The 20770-nt window shown below is 29.5% G+C and overlaps 1 protein-coding gene across 1 annotated transcript; it reads left to right on the plus strand.

The window, feature by feature from the left end:
* Window positions 1-4504: 4504 nt before the first annotated feature.
* Window positions 4505-20266, plus strand: LOC111623513 (protein HGV2-like). Its single transcript, XM_023366113.1, has 2 exons — window positions 4505-4551; window positions 17969-20266. The coding sequence occupies exons 1-2, from the start codon at window positions 4526-4528 to the stop codon at window positions 18252-18254; spliced, it is 312 nt and encodes a 103-aa protein (XP_023221881.1). The 5' UTR covers window positions 4505-4525; the 3' UTR covers window positions 18255-20266.
* Window positions 20267-20770: the final 504 nt, after the last annotated feature.

The raw sequence follows: 20770 nt of genomic DNA on the forward strand, positions 1-20770 counted from the left end.
AAACCGCAGCTTTCTAGCTACACGGAATCATTTTACAACCCTCTTTGTTGACAAGTTTATGGCTTGACGCGGTTTGTAATAATTATTAAATCCAAAATATTTTAATGCAAATGGCTTCCTTTTAGTCGTAATGACTCTATTCCAACTACAGTATTAATTTTCTTGGTCCAACTTAATAATAATAAATTTGATGTGAAAATTTTTTTCTATTCTTTGTCTATGGAGAGATATTGTTGTAAATTATTGGTTTTATAGCTTTTTGTACATTCCTTTTTGAACTCTGGTTAGTTTTTTTCTAGTTTGAATGACATTAGGTTGACAAATACGCGCGTCTTTTCAGAAAAGATTGATTCAAATTCGACTATACCAATCAGAATCTAGAATGTAAACAAATGCTAAAAAATTGTTTTTTTTTAGCGCTATTTTCACTTATTTTTGTTATTTAACGCTATTTAGACGAATAGGCAAGTTTTCGGAGCCAAAATAGAAACTTCCCCATAACATCGAAATGACGTTCTAACATCATTTTAAAATATTCCATATCTAAACCAGAAAGTGTTAGATAGAAATAGACTTATTTATAGAACAATCCCCCATTTCTCACCTCAGGGAAAGTCATAAAACAGTTGGGTGCTAATGACTTTGTGAAAGGGAAAAAGTTCTAAACTTAGAAACTTCAAAAGAAGGGATTTGGCCTGTACCTTCCGCAGGCCGCATAAACATTGATAGGGGGCCGTATGTGGCCCGCCGGCCGCAGGTTGTGCACCCCTGATTAAAGCAAATTATATAATTATATACATGTATCATTAATGAGTTCGAATCAAGAAAAATGCATCTAAATATGCCTGGGGCTGTGACAGAGAGTTCACACGAGGTTCGTGTAGCGATAAATACCTTTTGTAGTGAATGTTCCAGGAGTGATAATCTTGAATTTGGGTTTTGTTTAATCTTGTTAATCTTGAATTTAGGTTGTTGTGATTAGGTTGAGACAGTCTTGTTTAGGATCGTTAGTAAGGGTTTTGTATCTCCGATAGTTTTTCTGTAAAGGCGCAATGGTAGGCAATGTCCAAGGGCAAGTAGGTGAGATATTCAGTTGGGTAGGATCGAGCACTGGCACAATTAAAAGTTGGAGAAATTTTGTGATGACTTTACTCCTGATGGAATAGGTGACAACTGACTCTTTGGCAGACAACTTTGATATCAGTCCAATATCGCCCGGCTAAGAGGTCAGATCACAAGAATGTGTCATTTTCGTCGTCGGGAAAGTGTAAGTGGAGATTTACTCAGGCAGCTGAAGACAATTGTTGAGCAAGCATGGCATCATTGACAATTAAGTTTTGTTAAAGTTCGGATTCTCACACTATCTTCTAATTTAATTTACTATACACTCTTTTGTTAATTTGATTTTTAAAATGACCATATAACATGAAAATTCACTTGAAATATAGGTTTTATTTATTTATTTGATAGCCAAGAATAAATTATTGTACTATTCTGTATTTAACTTTAAATACAGTAATGTACTGTACATAAATCCATACCTGAAATGAAATCATATCATTTTCAACTTACTTCTCAATTACTTTTATATTCCAGTTTTTTTAAGGGTTCTCACAAAAAGAGACTTGGGAGACCATTATTGTAAAAAAGATAAATAATTCCACAATAATTTTCAATGATCCAATACCTTTAAAGGCTCTTAAACAGTAATGGCCAGTATCATTATTTTGAATTCATCCCTGTACAGTTAAACCCCTGGTTTCAAACTTAATTCATTCTTAAAAGTTGTTCAAAAACCAAAGCAAATTTTCCCACAAGAAACAATGTAAAATGGATTAATCTGTTCCTTACTCCCAAAACCAAAAAAAATTTTTTTTTACCTTTTAGCTGTATTTCATGCATAAAAATGTCTATAAAGGCAGTATACCAGCGCTGTCCAACTGGTGGCCCGCGAGTACATTTTACTATGAATAAATTTATGTTACTAAATTATTATTATTAATATTAAAATTATTTTACTACCGTGTTTCCCCGAAAATAAGACGGTGTCTTATATTAATTTTTGCTCTGAAAGATGCGCTAGGNCTAGCTTTTTAAATGTTTGGTATGAAATGAACTGTAACAATTTAATAACTTAGATTTTAAAAAATAATTTGCATATAACAATTCTTACAACAAATTTAGAAGTTCAAACATTATTTTATAAATAAAAAAATATTAAAACACAAAATCTATAACCAAACAAAACTGCTTTATTGGAGCAAAAAATCATGATAATTTTTTTGGCTTTAGACCTATTTTCAGAAACAAAGCAAAAACCTAAAATTTTTTTTCCAAGTATTATGAAATATTTTTAAAATCACATTCTATCTCTTTACATATGTAAAAAAGTAATAATTATTAAAAAAGAAAATACAATTATACAATATTTTAAAACTGCTAAATAATGTTAAAATATCAAAATTAAAAAACTAGCAAGACAATAAATTATTTTGCAATTAGCAATATTAAAACATTAATTAAATGGCTGAAAGTAGACAGAAAGATGCATAAATGGAACTGTTAAAATAAATAAATCACATTAAAATTTAGATATTAATCAATAGTTGAAAGATTACAGGTATTATCAGCTCTATATGATTTTCCAAACTATTTCTAGAGAACAGCAAGAAAGACTATCTTTGCTATTAGAGTAAATTTTTATGGAAACTCAGCCAAATATGCAGACTTTCTACTGTTTTTAGATTTTCTGCTCCAATAAAGCAATTTGATGATATAAATTATTTTGTAGTATAAATTTTTTAGCATAAAGATCCAGAAGTTTTACTTTTGAAGAAAAGCTTCCCTCAAAAATAAAACAAGATAAATTTAAATTCACATTAAATCGGATAGAGTAATTTTAAATATATATAAATATCGAAAGATTGTTTTTTATCATTATAGCAGAAATTTAAACTACATGTTACTTTAGAAGAGGAAAATGATAGCACATTTTAAGGAGTTGAAAATTAGTCAGAGTTCAATTGAAAACAGTTCATTAATTATTATTAGTCTGATCAGTTATATATATCACAATTCAGGACTTTGTAAATTTGCATACCAAGTAGATCTTTTCTACAAAAACAATATATAAATTAACACTGGCTTGTCATATTTATTTATTTATCATCATTATTAACCTTATTAGTAAAAACAGAAGAGGTCAATAAAAGGTCAAGCATTCTTGAAGAGATCAACAGTCAAAAAGGTATGGAGACCCTAGCTTTAGAATTACTGTTGTAAAAATTAAGGGTAGAAGTTACTTTTAAGATTCTTATTATTAAATAAAAGTACAAGAGTATAATTAATCATTTGTATACATTATATGAAACATATTTTCATAACAGATCATTCAATGTAATAAATATAAATTTTTGTTAAGAAAACTTAAGCATATTTAAACACAAATTCTTGAATGCCATTTATATTACATCAATGTCAATTAACATGGTTTTTTTTGGGCTGCAATTTGAAAAAATTATATATCTATAAATTCCCACTGTTGTCCTTCCATCTGCCTTTCCTTAATCTCAAGAATGGAGTTAGATAGATGAAAGACGAGACCAGACATGGAAAGTGTAAGGGCAGAAGACCTCGATTAAGTATATAAGAACTTCCGACAAAAACTAGAAGTCATGTTGTTTCAATTCAAAAATTTTCCCCTGAAAAGTATTAGATAGATGACCAGCATGACTATTGTTAAAGAAAAAGTATGATGTACAGGAACAAGCCACTACTAATTTGAGGTGAAGAGCATATATCTTAAATTAAATAAATGAAAAATATGATTAAAAACTGCAGCCCGGCATTGTGATGATGTCACAATAAATAATTGCTCATTAATTAATTTGATTTAAATTTAACTGCAGCATGTACCGAAAAACAGGAATAGCATCTTTTCCACATGCACATTGATATGTAATTTAAATAGGAACATCATTGATGATTTGTATTATGATGTAATCTTGGTACCAGTAACTTCTGAATCTGTCAATCCTGTTGTTGATTGGTTGGGCCATCGACTTTAACATAGGAAATATGGAGCCAGCCACAGACAGTCAACTCCCCATAAACCTACTGACTGTCTGTGGCTGGCTCTGCTGAGTAGCTTGTTCAACAACTGAGTTATTGTACAGAAACTGGACAAAAAGAGTTCAAACATTTGTTCATAAACCGAACTGTTCGAAACTCATGGTTTGACAGTATCCAGAAATTCAAAACATACAGTAAAGTTAAATACCTATTTTATTTCATTTCAAAGAAAACAAATTTTTAAAATTTATGTAACACATGTTTAGAGTTCTAGTTACTGTGCAGAAATTTAAGTAAAAAAAAAAAAAAAACTTGCAATATGACCTCTTTTCAAGTGTATTAATCAGTTTTACTTCTATGAATTTCCACTTTGAATTTATAATAAATCCTATTTATCTGTAATTTAATAAAATTATTTATTTTTTAAATTAAAANATTTTAATAATATTAAAAAATGGCTTCTCCCGATAAAGCAGAAAAGTAAGAAATGTTTTGACAAAATGTATTTAGCTGTAAATTTGATGTAATTCACAAAATGGAATATATCGTTAAGCCTAAGTTGACATTTACCATTTTTACGGTATTTTAATGTGGCTAAAGCAATGAATTTCAGTTCGGTGAGAAATGAACGAAAACATTTTATTGACAGATTTAAAGTAAAAATGTGTTATATAATTCCCACAAGAATAATAATAAATGTTTAAATTAATTTAAAGATTATTAAATACCAATGGCAAAACGTTGTATTTGAATAAATAGTAAATTATTTGGTTTTTACTTGTTACAAAAGTCAAAACAAAGGAAAATAAAGTTATTTCTGTAGATAGATCTTCTCTTTGTTGAAAATATTCCAATATACTAGGTGGGCAGTCTCGTCTCCCTGTAGAAAGTTAATTGTATGTTCCAGATAAAGGACACGAATAGTAGCTGACACAAGTACCTATACTATTGAAGAATGTATAATTACTAGTTGGGTTTATGAAAGAGAAAAAACAGAAAATAATTAAAGAACTTTTGGCAGAGATTTGGATGACTGCGTTCGGCAGATTTGACAGTTCCGGAGCTGTTGAGTATTTTTCTGCCAAATGCTCTCTACGGAATGTGTTTGGTGTTTTGACGTCGCATTTGGTAGTGTCTTTCGTTTACGCTACCTATCGCTACCCGAAACTGATCGTCGAGGCTTTTTGTTCCGATGCGTTGTTCGGCAGATCTGGGTTGCTACGTAACGGCTACCGATTTGCTCGGTTATGACTGTTGAGTTTGCTGAATGCAGCCGATGTTTTTCTGGTGGGAGCATAAGAATTTTATTATGGGTAGCACAAAGGGTAAGCTTATGCATTTGTTGTTTGGGATATACCCAGTTCTGCAGAATGTTTCCACATTGATTTCTCGTATGATTTTGGCATTAATTCTTTGACACTGTGTTTTTCATATATGGCAAAGGATCTGCTGCTGCTTGATTTTTCCTCTGTGCTCTGTTATAAAAATCTTATGCTTCTACCAAAAAAGTATTCTATTCTTTTTGGAAGAGGCTGTCATCTAAATCTCTGCTGGAAGTTTTCATTGTTTTTCATTATTTCTCTTTCATAACATATAATTAATTTCCTGATTTTTGTGGAAATTCTTAATTTTTTTCCTGGTATAGAATTATATGTAATGTCTTCTAACCAATCATTGCTATATTTGTTTTCACTTTTTAAGTTTGAACTTGTATTCAAAAATGATATATTCTTTTCCATTGGTTTAAAGAGCATTTGAATTATGTTAGCCTGAGAATCTTAGTAGAAAACATCTAAAATGTTATAGTTGCATTAAAGTGTTTATTTGATGATTTAAAAGGTTGTGTAACTTTTGTTTAATCTTATAAAGTGATCTCTTTTTATTAGTCATTTCATGAGAATATAAAGATTTCAGTTATGTATTATTGTTTGATTTAAATAATACATAGTTTTTATATAAATGAAGTTCTGTTCTGTGATTTTAATTAATTTAATGGAATTTATTATACTTATCCATATAAAATATTCAAAGAAGAATGGGAGATGCAATGATCAACAATGAGATGAGAGAAGGCAAAGTGAAATTGTTTCAGAAAATGCCACTGATTTTTCTACGTGGAACTAGACACTTTAAAAGTGAATGATTATATTTTAAAGAACATTTTCATTTTATTTATATAATTCTTTTTTTATTGTTCAAATCTGAAGATTGCTGATAAATGCAACATCATCATCATTCATCTAAATATAATTAATTACTGACAAGGTGTCTAGTACTATTTATAATTATATCAATGAATGTTTTTTCTTTTCTTTAGCTAATTTAAAAATTGATTTCTTGGTTTCTAATTAATTATATTTTTTGTAAACAAAATACAGTTGACCCCCCCCATAACATGGTAGACATGTCCCAGTTTTTATGAATCCATTTACTACGAAACCAGCCAATCACAGCCTGGCACGTATGCAGTTTACAGACTACGGCTTTTTGAAAGGTTTCTTCCATAAAATTAATCAATTCTAGACTAATTTGACTCAACATTTCCAAAATACATGTAATTTTTTGGGAATAATCCATATAAACTATGCTATAAACAAAAAATTGTAGGATTACTTACCGAGTGTGCACCGTTAGACCATGCCATTGCTTAAGCTTGTTTCGTCGTGGAGCTTGTCATTGAATGGCGTTCGCGTGTTTCCCGATAAATTATTTTTTTTGCGAAAAATTCGCCAAACTTTGGAGACATCATTAATATAAATATAATTTTTACGGATGTTAAATAATAAATGGTTTTTAGTAGGTCTGCTGCTCGTTTAAACTCAACGGTTTGTACAATATCCACTATTGGTCTAGATTCGATCAATCCTGTCGCGACACAAGTCAGTGATGATGTTTTACCAAATTATAGGCGTTTTTTTAGCATGTTTGTACGAATACTGTCGCAATTTTTTCGCCGTGATATAGGAATCCAAACTATAGGAACCCATGTTATAGGGGGTCAACTGTATCTGTTTATATAAACCTATACATATAACCAATATCCATCATGAAAAGCTATGAGAAAGCAAATGTTTTCATTTGTGCTTAATGGGTATCGTCAGGCTAACAGATGATGACCAGTTAAACACGTATGTTCTTGTAGTTATTCCTGCTAGATATTGGTTATATGTGTAGTTTTTTATTTATGTATACCAAGTTCAAATAGTTGAAAATATCTATCTAAGAATATTTATATCTTTAACTTTATCACTGAATCAATTATGAAATATAATGTAAATGATTTAGATACACATATTTTGTGTTTGCAAGGATCTAAATCACCTTTTCAATTTTATTCTAATAGACTGAGATTAAATTCAAGTTCTAGGAAAGTGTTTTCACACATTTCAATGTGATTACAATATGGATGATTTGATTAATTACTAAATTATATGAATCAAATGCATCCTTTTAAAAGAATTAAAAGTTCATATTAAATCTTGTAAAGAAAATAACTTGTGAATATTTTACATATTTCACCATAACATTAACAAAGGTCTTTACAAAAAAGAAAAAATATATATCTTTAATCTGTTATGTAGGTCAGACATTTTGCTATTTACTCTTTAAATTCCATAGAAATATTGATTTTTTTAGAATCTTACATTTGGCAATTTTATCTTTTTGTGTATTCATTGATGTAAAATGTTGCATTGTCTATGCTAAATATTGTTTAAATTAAGTCTTATGTTTTGTCATTCTTATCTCTGCTGTCTCCATCTTTACCTGGGCTGTGATAATTGCCTGCATTGCAGCACTGTACATCATTACGGTTTGTACAGTTTTATATAATCTTTGTATCATTGCATGGTTTTGTATAATCTTCCTTTTATTTTGCAGCATATTTTCTTATCACACAGCATCCCACTCATCTTTCTCCAGTGTGGTACATATTATATTGACAAATGCATTGCTTACCAATTAATGTGATTAATAAAAATACATTACATATGAATGATGATTCAAACAAGCTTAGAATCTGTTACTTATATGATCCTTATTGAATTTTTGGGGATTTATATTATTTGAAACTACTATTTAAATATTTGATTTGATCAGAATATGACTTGCCAGTTAGTTCAAAGTCCCAGTCATTAGAATTTTGAATATCTCACGAAATATAATACTTTTAAAAGATTTCACTGTGGACAGAGCTACTTCACAAAGTATGTTCATGCATTGTCACAACTGTGCAATTGTGCCCTGTTTTATCAATTCCTTTATATTATATAAGTACGATTTTTCACATTAAATGAAACTTTATTAATACTGTTGTGTGTTCATTTGAATGTGAATGAAAAATAATCAGTCATTCAAAATATCTTGAATAATTTTAGAATCAGATTTGAGTTGAGAGAGGTGCTTTTACGAATTACTGAGAACAACTTTTTCTGTTTCAATGATAACATTTATTTGCAAAAGGAGGGAGTGCCTATGGGTTTGCCTCTATTGGCCATTTTGGTAGAGTAAGTCATGAGGACCATAGAGTTCAAAGTTTTTAGATTCCCTCTTACCGTATGTTATCCATTTCTATATTTGAGGTATGTTGATGATATTCTACTTGCATGGGAAGGCTCAGATAAAGAATTATTAGAGTTTATACAATCACTGTTGGTTATTTTCTGACTGTTTCCTTTACTAAAGAAGAGGAGAAGGATACAAAGATCTCCTTTTTGGATCTGCTTCTATATAGATCTCAAATATAAATACCAACCGAAACTCTATGAATAGCAAGTAGACATCCAACACTGCTGTAAATAATCAGGTTATAATTTGAAAATAAGAAAATAATGATTTTGAATTACAAATGAATTTGTCAAATTCATTTGTAATTCAGAATCATTATTTCCAAATTATAGCCCGATTATTTATGGCAGTGGTAGATGTCTATTATATAGATCTCACAACAGCATCTTATTTTCTATGTATCATAAATTTGATGAACCTTATTATATCATTCCTTCTAAAGCTTTTCAACCCTCCAGGTACAAAAACTCAGCTATTATATTGTTGATATGCAAGGCATTTGCAGTGTATTTTTTATATCCTTCCTCCTAATTGCTTGTAGATGAGGAGCTTTCCCTTTTTAAATTGGCAGTTTGTAACACTGGGTATTCTTTAGTCAATTTCTACCATCCACTTTGTATTGTAAAAAGGAATTTGTTTTTATAGCACCAACCATTCCATACCTGGGTCCTCCCTTTGTTATGTATTTGTTGAGTTTTTAAGAAATTGGCTATACAGGTATAGCTCACCTTACGTCGGTAATTGGTTCCAGGAGAGGCGACGTAAGTCGAATTTACTTGTCTCCGAATCTACTTGTCACTAGGCTAAACCATAAATTACCATTCCCGGTTCTGTATTTTATTTATTAATGCATTTTTAATAATACAGTAGAGTCTCGAAAACGCAGCCTAATGTGGACCGAAGGGTGGCCGAGTTTGTGAAAATGCCGGGTTATCGGGAATGGGGTTAAAAAAAATAAGTATGAGTGTTTCCTCAGAAAATATTGTACTGTACTTGTATGTATTGTTTACTTGAGAATACAACAGTGAATAAACTGCCCAAATACCCTTAAACAAAGGAAAAGTATGTCCTTTATGAAGGCATAGAGCCTTTACTACATGAAAATGAAAATTAATGAATACACTGTGTACAGTAATTTACCTGATAAGACAGACCTCAGAAAAATACTTTATGAGGCATAAAGCTGTCTATAATGAAAATTAATTAACTAAGGATCTTTTTGCCCTGACAGGGTGTGGCCGAGTTATCCGGACTGCCGGGTTATCGAGTGCCGAGTTTTCGAGACTCTACTGTATATGGTTAATAAGGGTCTATTTTAACGTTACAAACAAATAAATTTTAGTTTTTTATATAGTACAGAAAAAAATGTAATTTAATGTAAATTTACGAATGCATGTACTGTAAATACAGTATATACTTGTAAATGTATATATTTTAATATAATTTTATGTTCTTTAAACACTTTTCTAGTGATATTAATCACTAGCGACTTCAATATTTGTGGCGGACAGATGTAAAGTTGAATAAAATGACTTAAACTTGATTTTTATTTTTCCATATACTGTTTTGACAAACGACATAAGTCGAGGTATACCTGTATTTGCCACTAGTACCCCTGCCCACATTATGTAGAATACTTTGTAATGATAGAGACAAAGTTACCCTTACAAAATTCCCTAACTGGGTTGAAACTATTACAGTATATATTAGAGCCACTACTAGAATGCTTCTCCTCTGTCTTGCATAACATCATTATGTAGTACATATATATATAACAAATGTACAACGGAGCTAGCTAAAAAAGTGATAGTAACTTTGAGCTGCTTTGATTGCAAACTACTCTTCTAAAATGCTGGGGATCTAAAAACATTATTCTTATGTACATTTATTATTTGTTTATTGACTGATTTATTATTATTTATGTATTTTATATTTTAATTTAATTTTATTCTTGGTGTTTTTCTTCTACCTATCATAATTTTGTAAATTGTATGTATGTATATATGTGTGTATATATATATACAGTCAACCATCCTATAACACGGTAGATACGTTCCGTTCTTTATGAAATTGATGTTCTAAGAGTCCTTAAATACACGAGCCAATCACAGCCTGGCACATATGCAGTTTACGGACTATGGCTGTTTGAAAGGTTTTCTTCCATAAAATTAATCGATTCTAGACTAATTCGACTCAACATTTCCAAAATACGTATAATTTTTTACACCTGTGCGGTGTTAGTGAGACGTCACGGTATTTATGTCTGGGGCGATACGTGGGAAAGAGCAAAAACAATGTGAGTGTTTAATTTTAATAGTAAAATTTCTGCTCATTTTCTGCTGTTTTCTTAGGTAATTCCAAATTGTAATAATTTGAATCTATGTTTAGTACCATGAAAATGCACTTCAAATGAAAAAGAACCACTTACACAGAAACAGAATAAGTCAAGCACATTCTAAGACTTGCTTCAGGTTAAACGTTCAGAAATTTCTGCATACAACTTGAAGAAATCTTAAACCAAAAATATTTGTGTTGGAATTTCCACCTACTTCTATCTGCTAGGCTAATTCTTGGTTGGAGAGTGTGTGTAAGTGTGTGTGTGTATACAGGGTGTACAGTAGACTCCCCTATAAAGCGTAGATACGTTCCACGNGCCGATGACGTTTTACCGAATTATAGGAGTTTTTTAGCATGTTTGTACGAATACTGTCGCTATTTTTCGCCGTGATATAAGAATCCGAACTACAGTAGATCATCAATTATCCGACTCAATTGGGGACTCAGGTTGGTCAGATAACTGAAAAAAATCGGATAACTGAAAAGAAGGGAAAAAATACATTACAGGTATACCTCGCCTTACGTCAGTAATAAGTTCCAGGAAAACGACTTAAGTCGAAAAATGACGTAAGTTGAATTTACTTGTCTCCGAATCTACTTGTCACTAGGCTAAACCATAAATTGCCAATCCCGGTTCTGTATTTTATTTATTAATGCATTTTTAATAATGTATGGTTAGTAAGGATCTATTTTAAGCTTACAAACAAATAAATTTTAGTTTTTAATTAATTAATATAGTACAGAAAAAAGTAATCCAAATTTACGAATGCATGTACTGTACTGTAAATGTATATATTTTAATATGATTTTATGTGCTTTAAATGCTTTTCTAGTGATATTACGGCTTCAATATTTGTAGCGGACGGACGTAAAGTTGAAGAAAATGACTTAAACTTGATTTTTATTTTTTCGTATACTTTTTTTACAAACGACGTATAATCGGAAACGACGTAAGTCGAGGTATACCTGTATTAGTATAGTATATTAGGATATTAGTATATCCCATGTAATTAGTTTATTAATATATCGCTATTAACCAACTTTGCGTTGAATTTTCATCGATGTTTAGCCTAACAAATTTTTAAAAAAAATAATAAACATTGCTATTGTATTGTTAAAAATTATTTTAAAATTATTTTATTGCTCATAAAACAACCACTAATAATTAGAAAATTAAGTCTCGTTTAAATACTGGCCTCCCTTTCATGGTTGAGCGATGTTACTAGCTAAAACATGCAAAAATTTAACAAAAATAATATTAAAGTAACCAAGACATAGCCAAATATTGTAATGCCACATCACTAGCAGACATTGAAATTTGCCAACTAGAATGGTCGGTTAACTGATGTGACGGTTAATCGGGGGTCGGATAATCGATGCTCTACTGTATATGAACCCGTGTTATAGGGGGGTTGACTGTAATTTTAATTTTCCATGCACATGCAGGACAAGCAATTTGAAAAAATGTTGGTTGATGTTTGAGTTCTTTCTCTTGAATTCAAATGTTTTGATCTCTATGAATGATTCTATCTGAAGAGGATATTTATATACTATCGAAAGTATTCAAAAAATAACTTATTTTTATGTAACACTGACAGACAATGGTATATGTTACCTTTTTTAATTTTAGAATTATTTAAATGATTTCCTCATTCTTTCTTTTTTGTACTTTTTAACTTTAAAATAAAAAAGTATTAAAGTACAAAAATCTCTTAATCTGCAATCAAGCTTTTGCAACTGCTGGATGGCTAAGAAGGTTAAGCATCAGCCTATCATTGGAGACTCGGGATCAAATCCAAGTGGTTGAAAAACTCTCAGAATTTTTTTTTTAAAAGGGATTAGATGATCTGTTCTGGATATGTCAGACCTTGTTTCTCATCACCTAACAGTCCTCATTGTGGACCTGGCCAAACTCAAGCTGGATATGATTAAGAGACCTTCTTAATGTCTGTAGAGCAGTAAGAGTCAAAAATAAAATAAAATTTTGTATCATAATAATATTGATTACAGATGTACAGTACAGTTTTGTCCCTATTGGGAAATGTTATACTAACATTTAAGTAATAACTAATTAAATTGGTTATTCATATCATGCGTCTTGTTTTGTTTCTGTGGTGGACAATTGAAAATAGGTTATTTTTAAGCTTGCTTGTTTAAAATGAAAACATTTTGACTGTTTAATAATAATATAAATTAAAGTGATTTATTTAAATACAATTAAAAATAATTTATCAATGTAAATATTGCATTATTAATAACAGAATTTAACAAAAGAAAAAAATACTGTAATGGATAGAAATAACAATAACAGCAAAAAATGAAACAATAAAAATTAAAAAATATACAAATACAGTAGACTGTCTTTTATCCGAAAGCTGATCAACCGAAACGTTGGTTAACCGAAAGCATTCCAGTCGGACTGTGTCATGCTGAATTGAACGTTTTTGATACTAGATAAATATAATTTTTTTGTTTTTATATTTTTCAATATATTTATTATGTTTGTACAAAATAAAGAAATAATTTTTAACGATACAATAGTCACGATTATTATTTTAAAAAGTTTACATTAGGCTTAACATCGATGAAAATTCAATGCGAAGCGACACACAATGGAGAAAAATTTCAACATGGGATAGGTTGATATATTTTTTCGTACATAATCGGTTATATAATATTGATATAATATATTGATATTGATNTAAAGAAATAATTTTTACGATACAATAGCCACGATTATTATTTTAAAAAATTTACGTTAGGCTTAACATCAACGAAAATTCAACGCAATTTGACGCGCAACAGAGAAAAATTTCAACGTGGGATAGGTTAATAAACTTTTTCATACATAATCGGTTATCCGAAAAATAAGTTATCCGAACAACCCCAGTCCACAATTGATTCGGATAAACGACGCTCTACTGTATCTAAAAATTATATACAGTTGAATCTGTCTCCCTCAAATTTCACAGAAATGAGAAAAAAATTTGAGATTAACAAGTTTTGAGATAGAGGTTCCTACACAGTAAACAGTAATGGATTTCATTGGAAATACAGTATTAATATAATAGCAAGTACAGTACATACCAGTATTAGGTACTAATAGACTTTTGACATACTTTAACAGAAATAGTTTGTCAATATTGTCAATAATTTCTGATGCCCGACTTTCTTCAACCAATAAAATGCAAGCCAAACTCGTAGCCTATCACAGAAAAGCAGCGTTAATTGCAACTATGTACTGTATTACAAGAGATTCTTCTTAGCTATAATTTATGCTATGAAAATTTAGTTGTTGAGCTTTAAATTTGTAATTGACATTTTCAGTCCCTAATTTGAGCTAGAGGTTTTGGTAGAAAATTATTTGAGATAAATATAGACAAACATTAATATATGCTAAAAACGCATGGGGACAAATAAATTTTGAGATAGAGGTTTTCAAGATAGACAGGTTCAACTGTACATGTAATGCATGAAACTTTTAACCTAAAATCAAAAGTTGTGGATCTTTTTCTACTGTGAATAAGAAATATTTAGTAATCCTGATTTTTATAACTTATAAGAACAATGAAAGGTTGACTGTCATGGAACTGTTATTTTCTTCAAGGGACAAGTGAGAAGATGCTTTTTTTTTTTTTTTTCTTTTTTTTTATTGTCCATGTGTGAGTCTGTGTACACACTAACTGGTTTCTAGTTTCTATATATTTCAGGAATGGACTGTATTTCTTGAGAATTTTTGGATATTGTGATTCAATATTAAACAGACATGCGCTATTTTAGATATTACTAGAGGTACATGTATTTTGTTAAAGACTTTCTGCTGTTTGCCTTCATCTTTATTTTAATATTCTAATTTTTATACTGAAATGATATGTTTGTAGTATTTCATTAAAATGGCATTTAATTTTTATGGAAGTGTTTTTTTGCTTTATGTCATTTAGCTGTTATATATTTGTAGCATTACCAGATTTCTATGACCTGATCAAAAGACACTCTCCAACCTATTCACCCAAAAAAAGTAAAATTGAATGAATTTTTAGTTAACTAAACATTCTGTTTTTCTATGTGGCCTAGTGATTAGATATCTGGCTTTAATTTATAAGGTCTGGGTTCAATTCCTAGTGTGGGAACATTTCTGGCTAGCCAGATGGCTGAGGTAGTTAAGACATCAGCCTATCATTCTGAGAACCCAGCATAAACTCTGAGCAGTCAAAATCCCCAGAAATTTTTCAAGGGATACCTTATACTTTGACCCACATCACCTGATCAAGGTTGCCTATGAAAGCCTTTGTCAGGCCTGACAAAGGCTTTTTTAGTGCCCAGAAGGCAGAAAGAGTAAAAAACAAAGAAAACACATTCTGTTTGTATTTTTTAGATTTTGATTTAAAAGTTATATTGTTTATAATGACTGTACAGTACATATTTGCAGATTTTGCTTTAATGTATTTAATAGAAATCCATAGCTCTCCATGGGGATGAGGATGGATTAATAAATAAGGAGAGGGAGAGATGCCTATGGAGAAATCTGCCACTGTTGTTATAAAACATCAGAGGTGCAGAATATTTTCAGAACCAAAAATTTCTTCCAAACATACACAATATCTTCCTGAAAATTACTTTCCAATAACACAGAATAAAACAATAATTTATGAATGAATTAATAATTATTACTACTTAGTTTGGAAAATTAAAATTAAATCATATAAATAATTAAATAGGCTGACTGAATAATTTGCTGCCCAACACTAAACAAAAATTAATGTAAAATTTTTTAATTAAAAGAACACTTTAATTTCAGCATGTCATCATCATAGGATAGCATATACAATTATAAACTTTGACAAAAATTTTGATTAATAGAAATAAAATTGAAGTTGCCATTGATGCCATAAATGACCTATTTTTTTGCATGGGCTGCTAATTAATAGGCTTTTCAATGTCCAAAAATACAACATTTTTTTTATGATGGCAACAGTTCTACAGTTTTTTTTTTTCTCCGTGAAAGTCAATCAACTCTAAAAGCGTTTTTGACTGACTGAGCTTTTTCATCATTAATTTGTTTTTTTAATGGAACCATAATTTTATGATGATTTAAATTTGTTTTGATTTTAATATTTTCCTTTTATAATAAATCTATGAAAAATGTGAAAAAAAGAAAAGTGGAGGAACAAGCAAATATTTTGTTTTAATTCAAACCAACACAAAATTTTACCCATTAAGAATTTTGAAATAAAAATGGATTTTCTTTTTTGGTTCTTTTTAAAACTCTTGTTATTTATTTATTTATTTTTTTAAATAAAAATCAAAACCATGGTTTGGTAAGAGAAACTGACTCATCTTTACTGCAACATAACCATGTAAGTAGGTAGTGATGTACTAAACTGATCAGAAATAGAGTAAATAAATTCCAGTTTCACTTTCAAAGCACTATCTTTGCATTTTGGCAAATTTCCCCAATTAAGGTATATAGTCTTAGTTGAGCCCATTTTATTATAATGTTTTTGCAGCTATCGTTGTAATCTTAATTTTCTGTCACAAATTTTCTCAAACCTCATGCATGATGGACATATTCTGTACCTCTACAAAATATGGGCATTGAAAAATTAAAATGAAGGACAAATTATTATCCTTTCTCTTTTCAATAAAGGACATGAAAATTTAGCTAAAGTAAAGAATTGTCCTTTGAAATAAAGAACATTTGGCAACCTTGTATATGTATCTATTAAATGTTCAGTCATTATGAATATTGAAAATTCAAAGACAGTCAAATAAAAGTTGGCTTTCTGAAATTAGCAATGATTTATGCATTTATTAACTTTATTTTTATTATTAATACATACAAATGTTGGTACTAATTTGCCAACCTAGCATTCCTGAATGTAGATTTGAATCTAAATCTAAGCCTACTGATTCTAAATGTTTATAAACTATTTAGTAATGTTTTTATGATGATTCTGTTCAGTTTCAGCAATTATTTATCATAATTAACTTTTTTTATTTAACTTTTTATTATAAAAATTTTTGGAAATGTTAAATACACATTTGAAAGCTATAGATTTAGATGATGATGATATAAGAAAGAAAAATATTATAAATAATAATTTTATAACCATTTATTTATTAACTTTTGAATTTTTATATATAGAAACATTTTTATTTAAAATTAATCATCTATTGAATTTAAAAACAGAAAGTTTAATTGAAAGTTTCTAATAGAGTTTGAATAAATGAATAAATTGCAAACATTGCTTTGCTTGATACTTAATATTCAGATTATTCAATATATGTATTTTCTCAGAAAGTGTTATTTTCTGATATATGTGTTTAATATTGTGTAATATTGTATACAATATTGAATAATATGTATTTTCTCATAGCCTAATACGCATATTAATTTTGCTATTAATGTTTGTATGTCAATAACACCAAGTACTATAGTATTTAGCATTATCATCTGTTATTTTGGTAATGATTACGACATGCTTTTTGGAAACTTCATTTAAATAAATATTTTTATTACTAGCCTGTGGGACTAGTTTTCATGAATAATCAAACAGGGCAATATTTTACATATTTACAGTTTTCTTTAACTTGATTATAAGTCCACTTGAAATAAAATTTTCTCTTTCTTGTTTTTTGATGATAGGGAATAACTTTTTATTGAGAAAAAAAGCAGTTTCACACTAAACATATTTAAAAATTAAATCATAGGATTGTTATTGTATATAAGAAATTTTTATAGTCATATTCTAAACCTAAAGCCTTTGTATGCTAAATAATGATTAAACATTTGTTAGTCAAAAGTTGTAAAAAACACACTTTATTAAAATTACTTTGTTACAATTTACATAATATTCTCTATTTGTTCTAATTGATATTAAAGATTTTGGTAATTTATTAGTAATATTGATATATTTCTTTTGTATTTTAGAAGCCATTTATAAAAAGAAAATATAATAAAATGATGATTAATCATTAAAATTAATTATTTCAGGGAATCTTTATTAGAAGCTGAAAGTTACTTAATGCAAGGAAAATGTCATCTATTTAATCAAAACTATGTTTCTGCAGTTAACAGTTTGCAGAAAGCTTGTCGATTATTTTCTCAAAAGTTTGGTGATATGTCTAGTGAATGTGGAGATGTTTATTTTTGTTATGGTAAAGCTCTCATTGAATTGGCCAGACTTGAAAATGGAACATTTGAACAAATTGATACTGGTATGTTAAAATTAATTATTTTTAATATTTTAAATGTAGAAAAGAACTTAATAAAAGTATAACAATTAAGTACAGAGTAATGAAATCAAATGTTTTGTTCTTAAATGTAACTTAATAACCATGTTAAAAAAAATTGGTGCAATACATTTTGTTAAGATCAAAGAATTCATCTACTACATTGCATTCAGCCAACTTAGCCTATTTATTTATTCTAAATAGAAGAGAAAAGGAGATTCATATTTACATTATTTTCCACAATAATAATACCTTCTTATTTAAAATTTTAACATAAATTTTGTAAAAGTTGAAAATACATACATTATTAGAAGAATATAATCACCCCTTCAGAATGGAATGACAAATGCCAAAATTGGCTAATAGTGGTACATGTCAAGATAGTGTTGATGTGATAGACAGGTTAAAATTTACATAGTAGTGTAGATGCCAGATAGACCACAGTGAAGATACTGTACTTAAACAACTTCAGCATGGCTGTATTGTGGGCCTGTCAGAAGCAGGATTGTCTGCACAGCATATCACTCATCACTGTGGACATGCCATAACCACAGTTTTGCTCTGTCTTCACCAGTGGAATGAGGAAGGATCTCACCAAAGATGACCAGGATCTTGAACCATCAGATAACATCAAAACAAGACAAACACTGGATTATCCAATAGGCTTGGCCATCAACCATGGTCACTGCAACACAGATTCAGCACATGTGATGCAATGCAAAGAATCACAAGCACTATCCATAGATGACTACACAATGCAGGACTATTGACAAGGCAACTATTTCAATGCACTGTTTACAATGCATTGAATTTGTTGCCTTGGCTATAGTTACAATGGCTTTAGTGGTGTCACGCAAGTAGACTTTCGGCATGGGAACGGAGACAAGTAACTTTCTCTAATGAATCTTGTTTCTACTTGCTGTGTGATGATGGCCATATCAGGTGCTGGAGATATACAGGTGAGCAGCTCTATTTGCCAGATGTTTATAGAAAGACAAACTACACCCTAGTGTTATGATATGGGTTGTGATCTCCTACAATAACAGATTAGTTCTAGTAATTTTCAATGTGATCTCACAGCACTCTGAAATCAGGAGATTTTGGAACTATACTTTAGGTCAGTTGTGTCCCAAAGGGATTTTGCAGCATGGTGACATAAAATATCAGACAGAATGTCAGACTAGGAGCACTAGTCTGCTGTGTGAAATCTGTTTGCAAGATATGACTCATGATACTTGAAAGGAGAAGTATGTTGTCATCTCTCTAGAACTTCTCACTGTAGCTAAGTCTGCAGTGTGACAAGTGGCTTTGCAAGCATCATGTAATTATCCGTTACATTCAACTCTTCTTGTCTTCTCACTATGTAGTGAGAAGGCAAGAAGAGTTGAATGTAACAGATAATTACATGCAAGTTGTTCTCACTATGTAGTGAGAACAACATGCATGGTCACTTGCTAACCTAACCACCAGTCTTTCCAGGCAATTTCTTTTTCAACAATGCTTTTTGTTTCACATTACCTTTCAAATCATTCTGTATCTATGAAAAAGTTTCATAAATTAAATCATTTTGTTGTAGACTATTATTTTGTTATAGACATGTTATATTTTCATTTGATACAAACACATGTTTTTAATATAACTTTTTAAATTAATTTTTAAGTATGCTTACCAAAGATTTAATTATCACATTACAATATAAACATCTACTGAAACCAGATGCCTAGCAAATTAATTACTTATAATTAATTTGCTGATTATAATTATTAAATTTAATACGAGATGGTGCCTAACGCCTTCCTCTAGTGCCAAATTTATTTGTAATTCATAATTATTATTTCCAAAATACAGCACAATTATTTACAGCAATTGTGGGTGTCTATTTGCACATTACAAAAGATTTTTTTATGATTCATATAGTTTTTTTCAAGTTCACTATTAAATATTTTATTATTTAAAATTCTAAGCTTTATATTAATGTACAAACATAAGAGACTCATTAGTTTAATTTTAGCTAGCAATATAATATTCCTATAAGGTATATTTTTATTGATCTACAACACACACACACACACATAACACATNTTATATAAAATTTATTCACAGCAAAACTTCATTAGTCCAACATTTAGCATTTGTGTTACTTTTATAATTTTGTATAAAAATTGGAAAGTTTGTGAAAAAAATATAATTTTATTTTTACGTTTGTATATATTTTTTTCTAATACACTCAATTTTGGCTATTGTGACACATTGCTGCAGACATAAAATATGGTAAAAAAAAACCTATAAAGAAAACAAGTTCCACAAACGTCAGAGAATCCATTGATCATTATTTCCTATACCAAACGTCAGAAAACTAAACCCAATTCCTCCCTTGAATTCGTTCTTAAAATACTCTGAGTTGAATATAATTTAGGCCCTATAGTATTAAAATATTTTTAATACTATAGTATTAGTATTATATTATATTAGTATAGTAATATTATATTAGTATAGTATTAGTATTATATTATATTAGTATAGTATATAGTATTAAAATATTTTAGCCCTATAGTATTAAAAT

This window comes from Centruroides sculpturatus, unplaced genomic scaffold, assembly GCF_000671375.1.
Source record: "Centruroides sculpturatus isolate CEXI.00-Female unplaced genomic scaffold, Cexi_2.0 scaffold278, whole genome shotgun sequence".
Classification (NCBI taxonomy): Eukaryota; Metazoa; Arthropoda; class Arachnida; order Scorpiones; family Buthidae; genus Centruroides; species Centruroides sculpturatus.

What these genes read in the sequence shown, in the direction of transcription:
- LOC111623513 (XM_023366113.1), top strand. Translation starts at nt 4,526, where the DNA reads ATGGCTTCTCCCGATAAAGCAGAAAA. An exon ending in TCTCCCGATAAAGCAGAAAA is followed by an intron (nt 4,552 to 17,968) that starts GTAAGAAATGTT and finishes TAATTATTTCAG; the next exon opens with GGAATCTTTATTAGAAGCTG.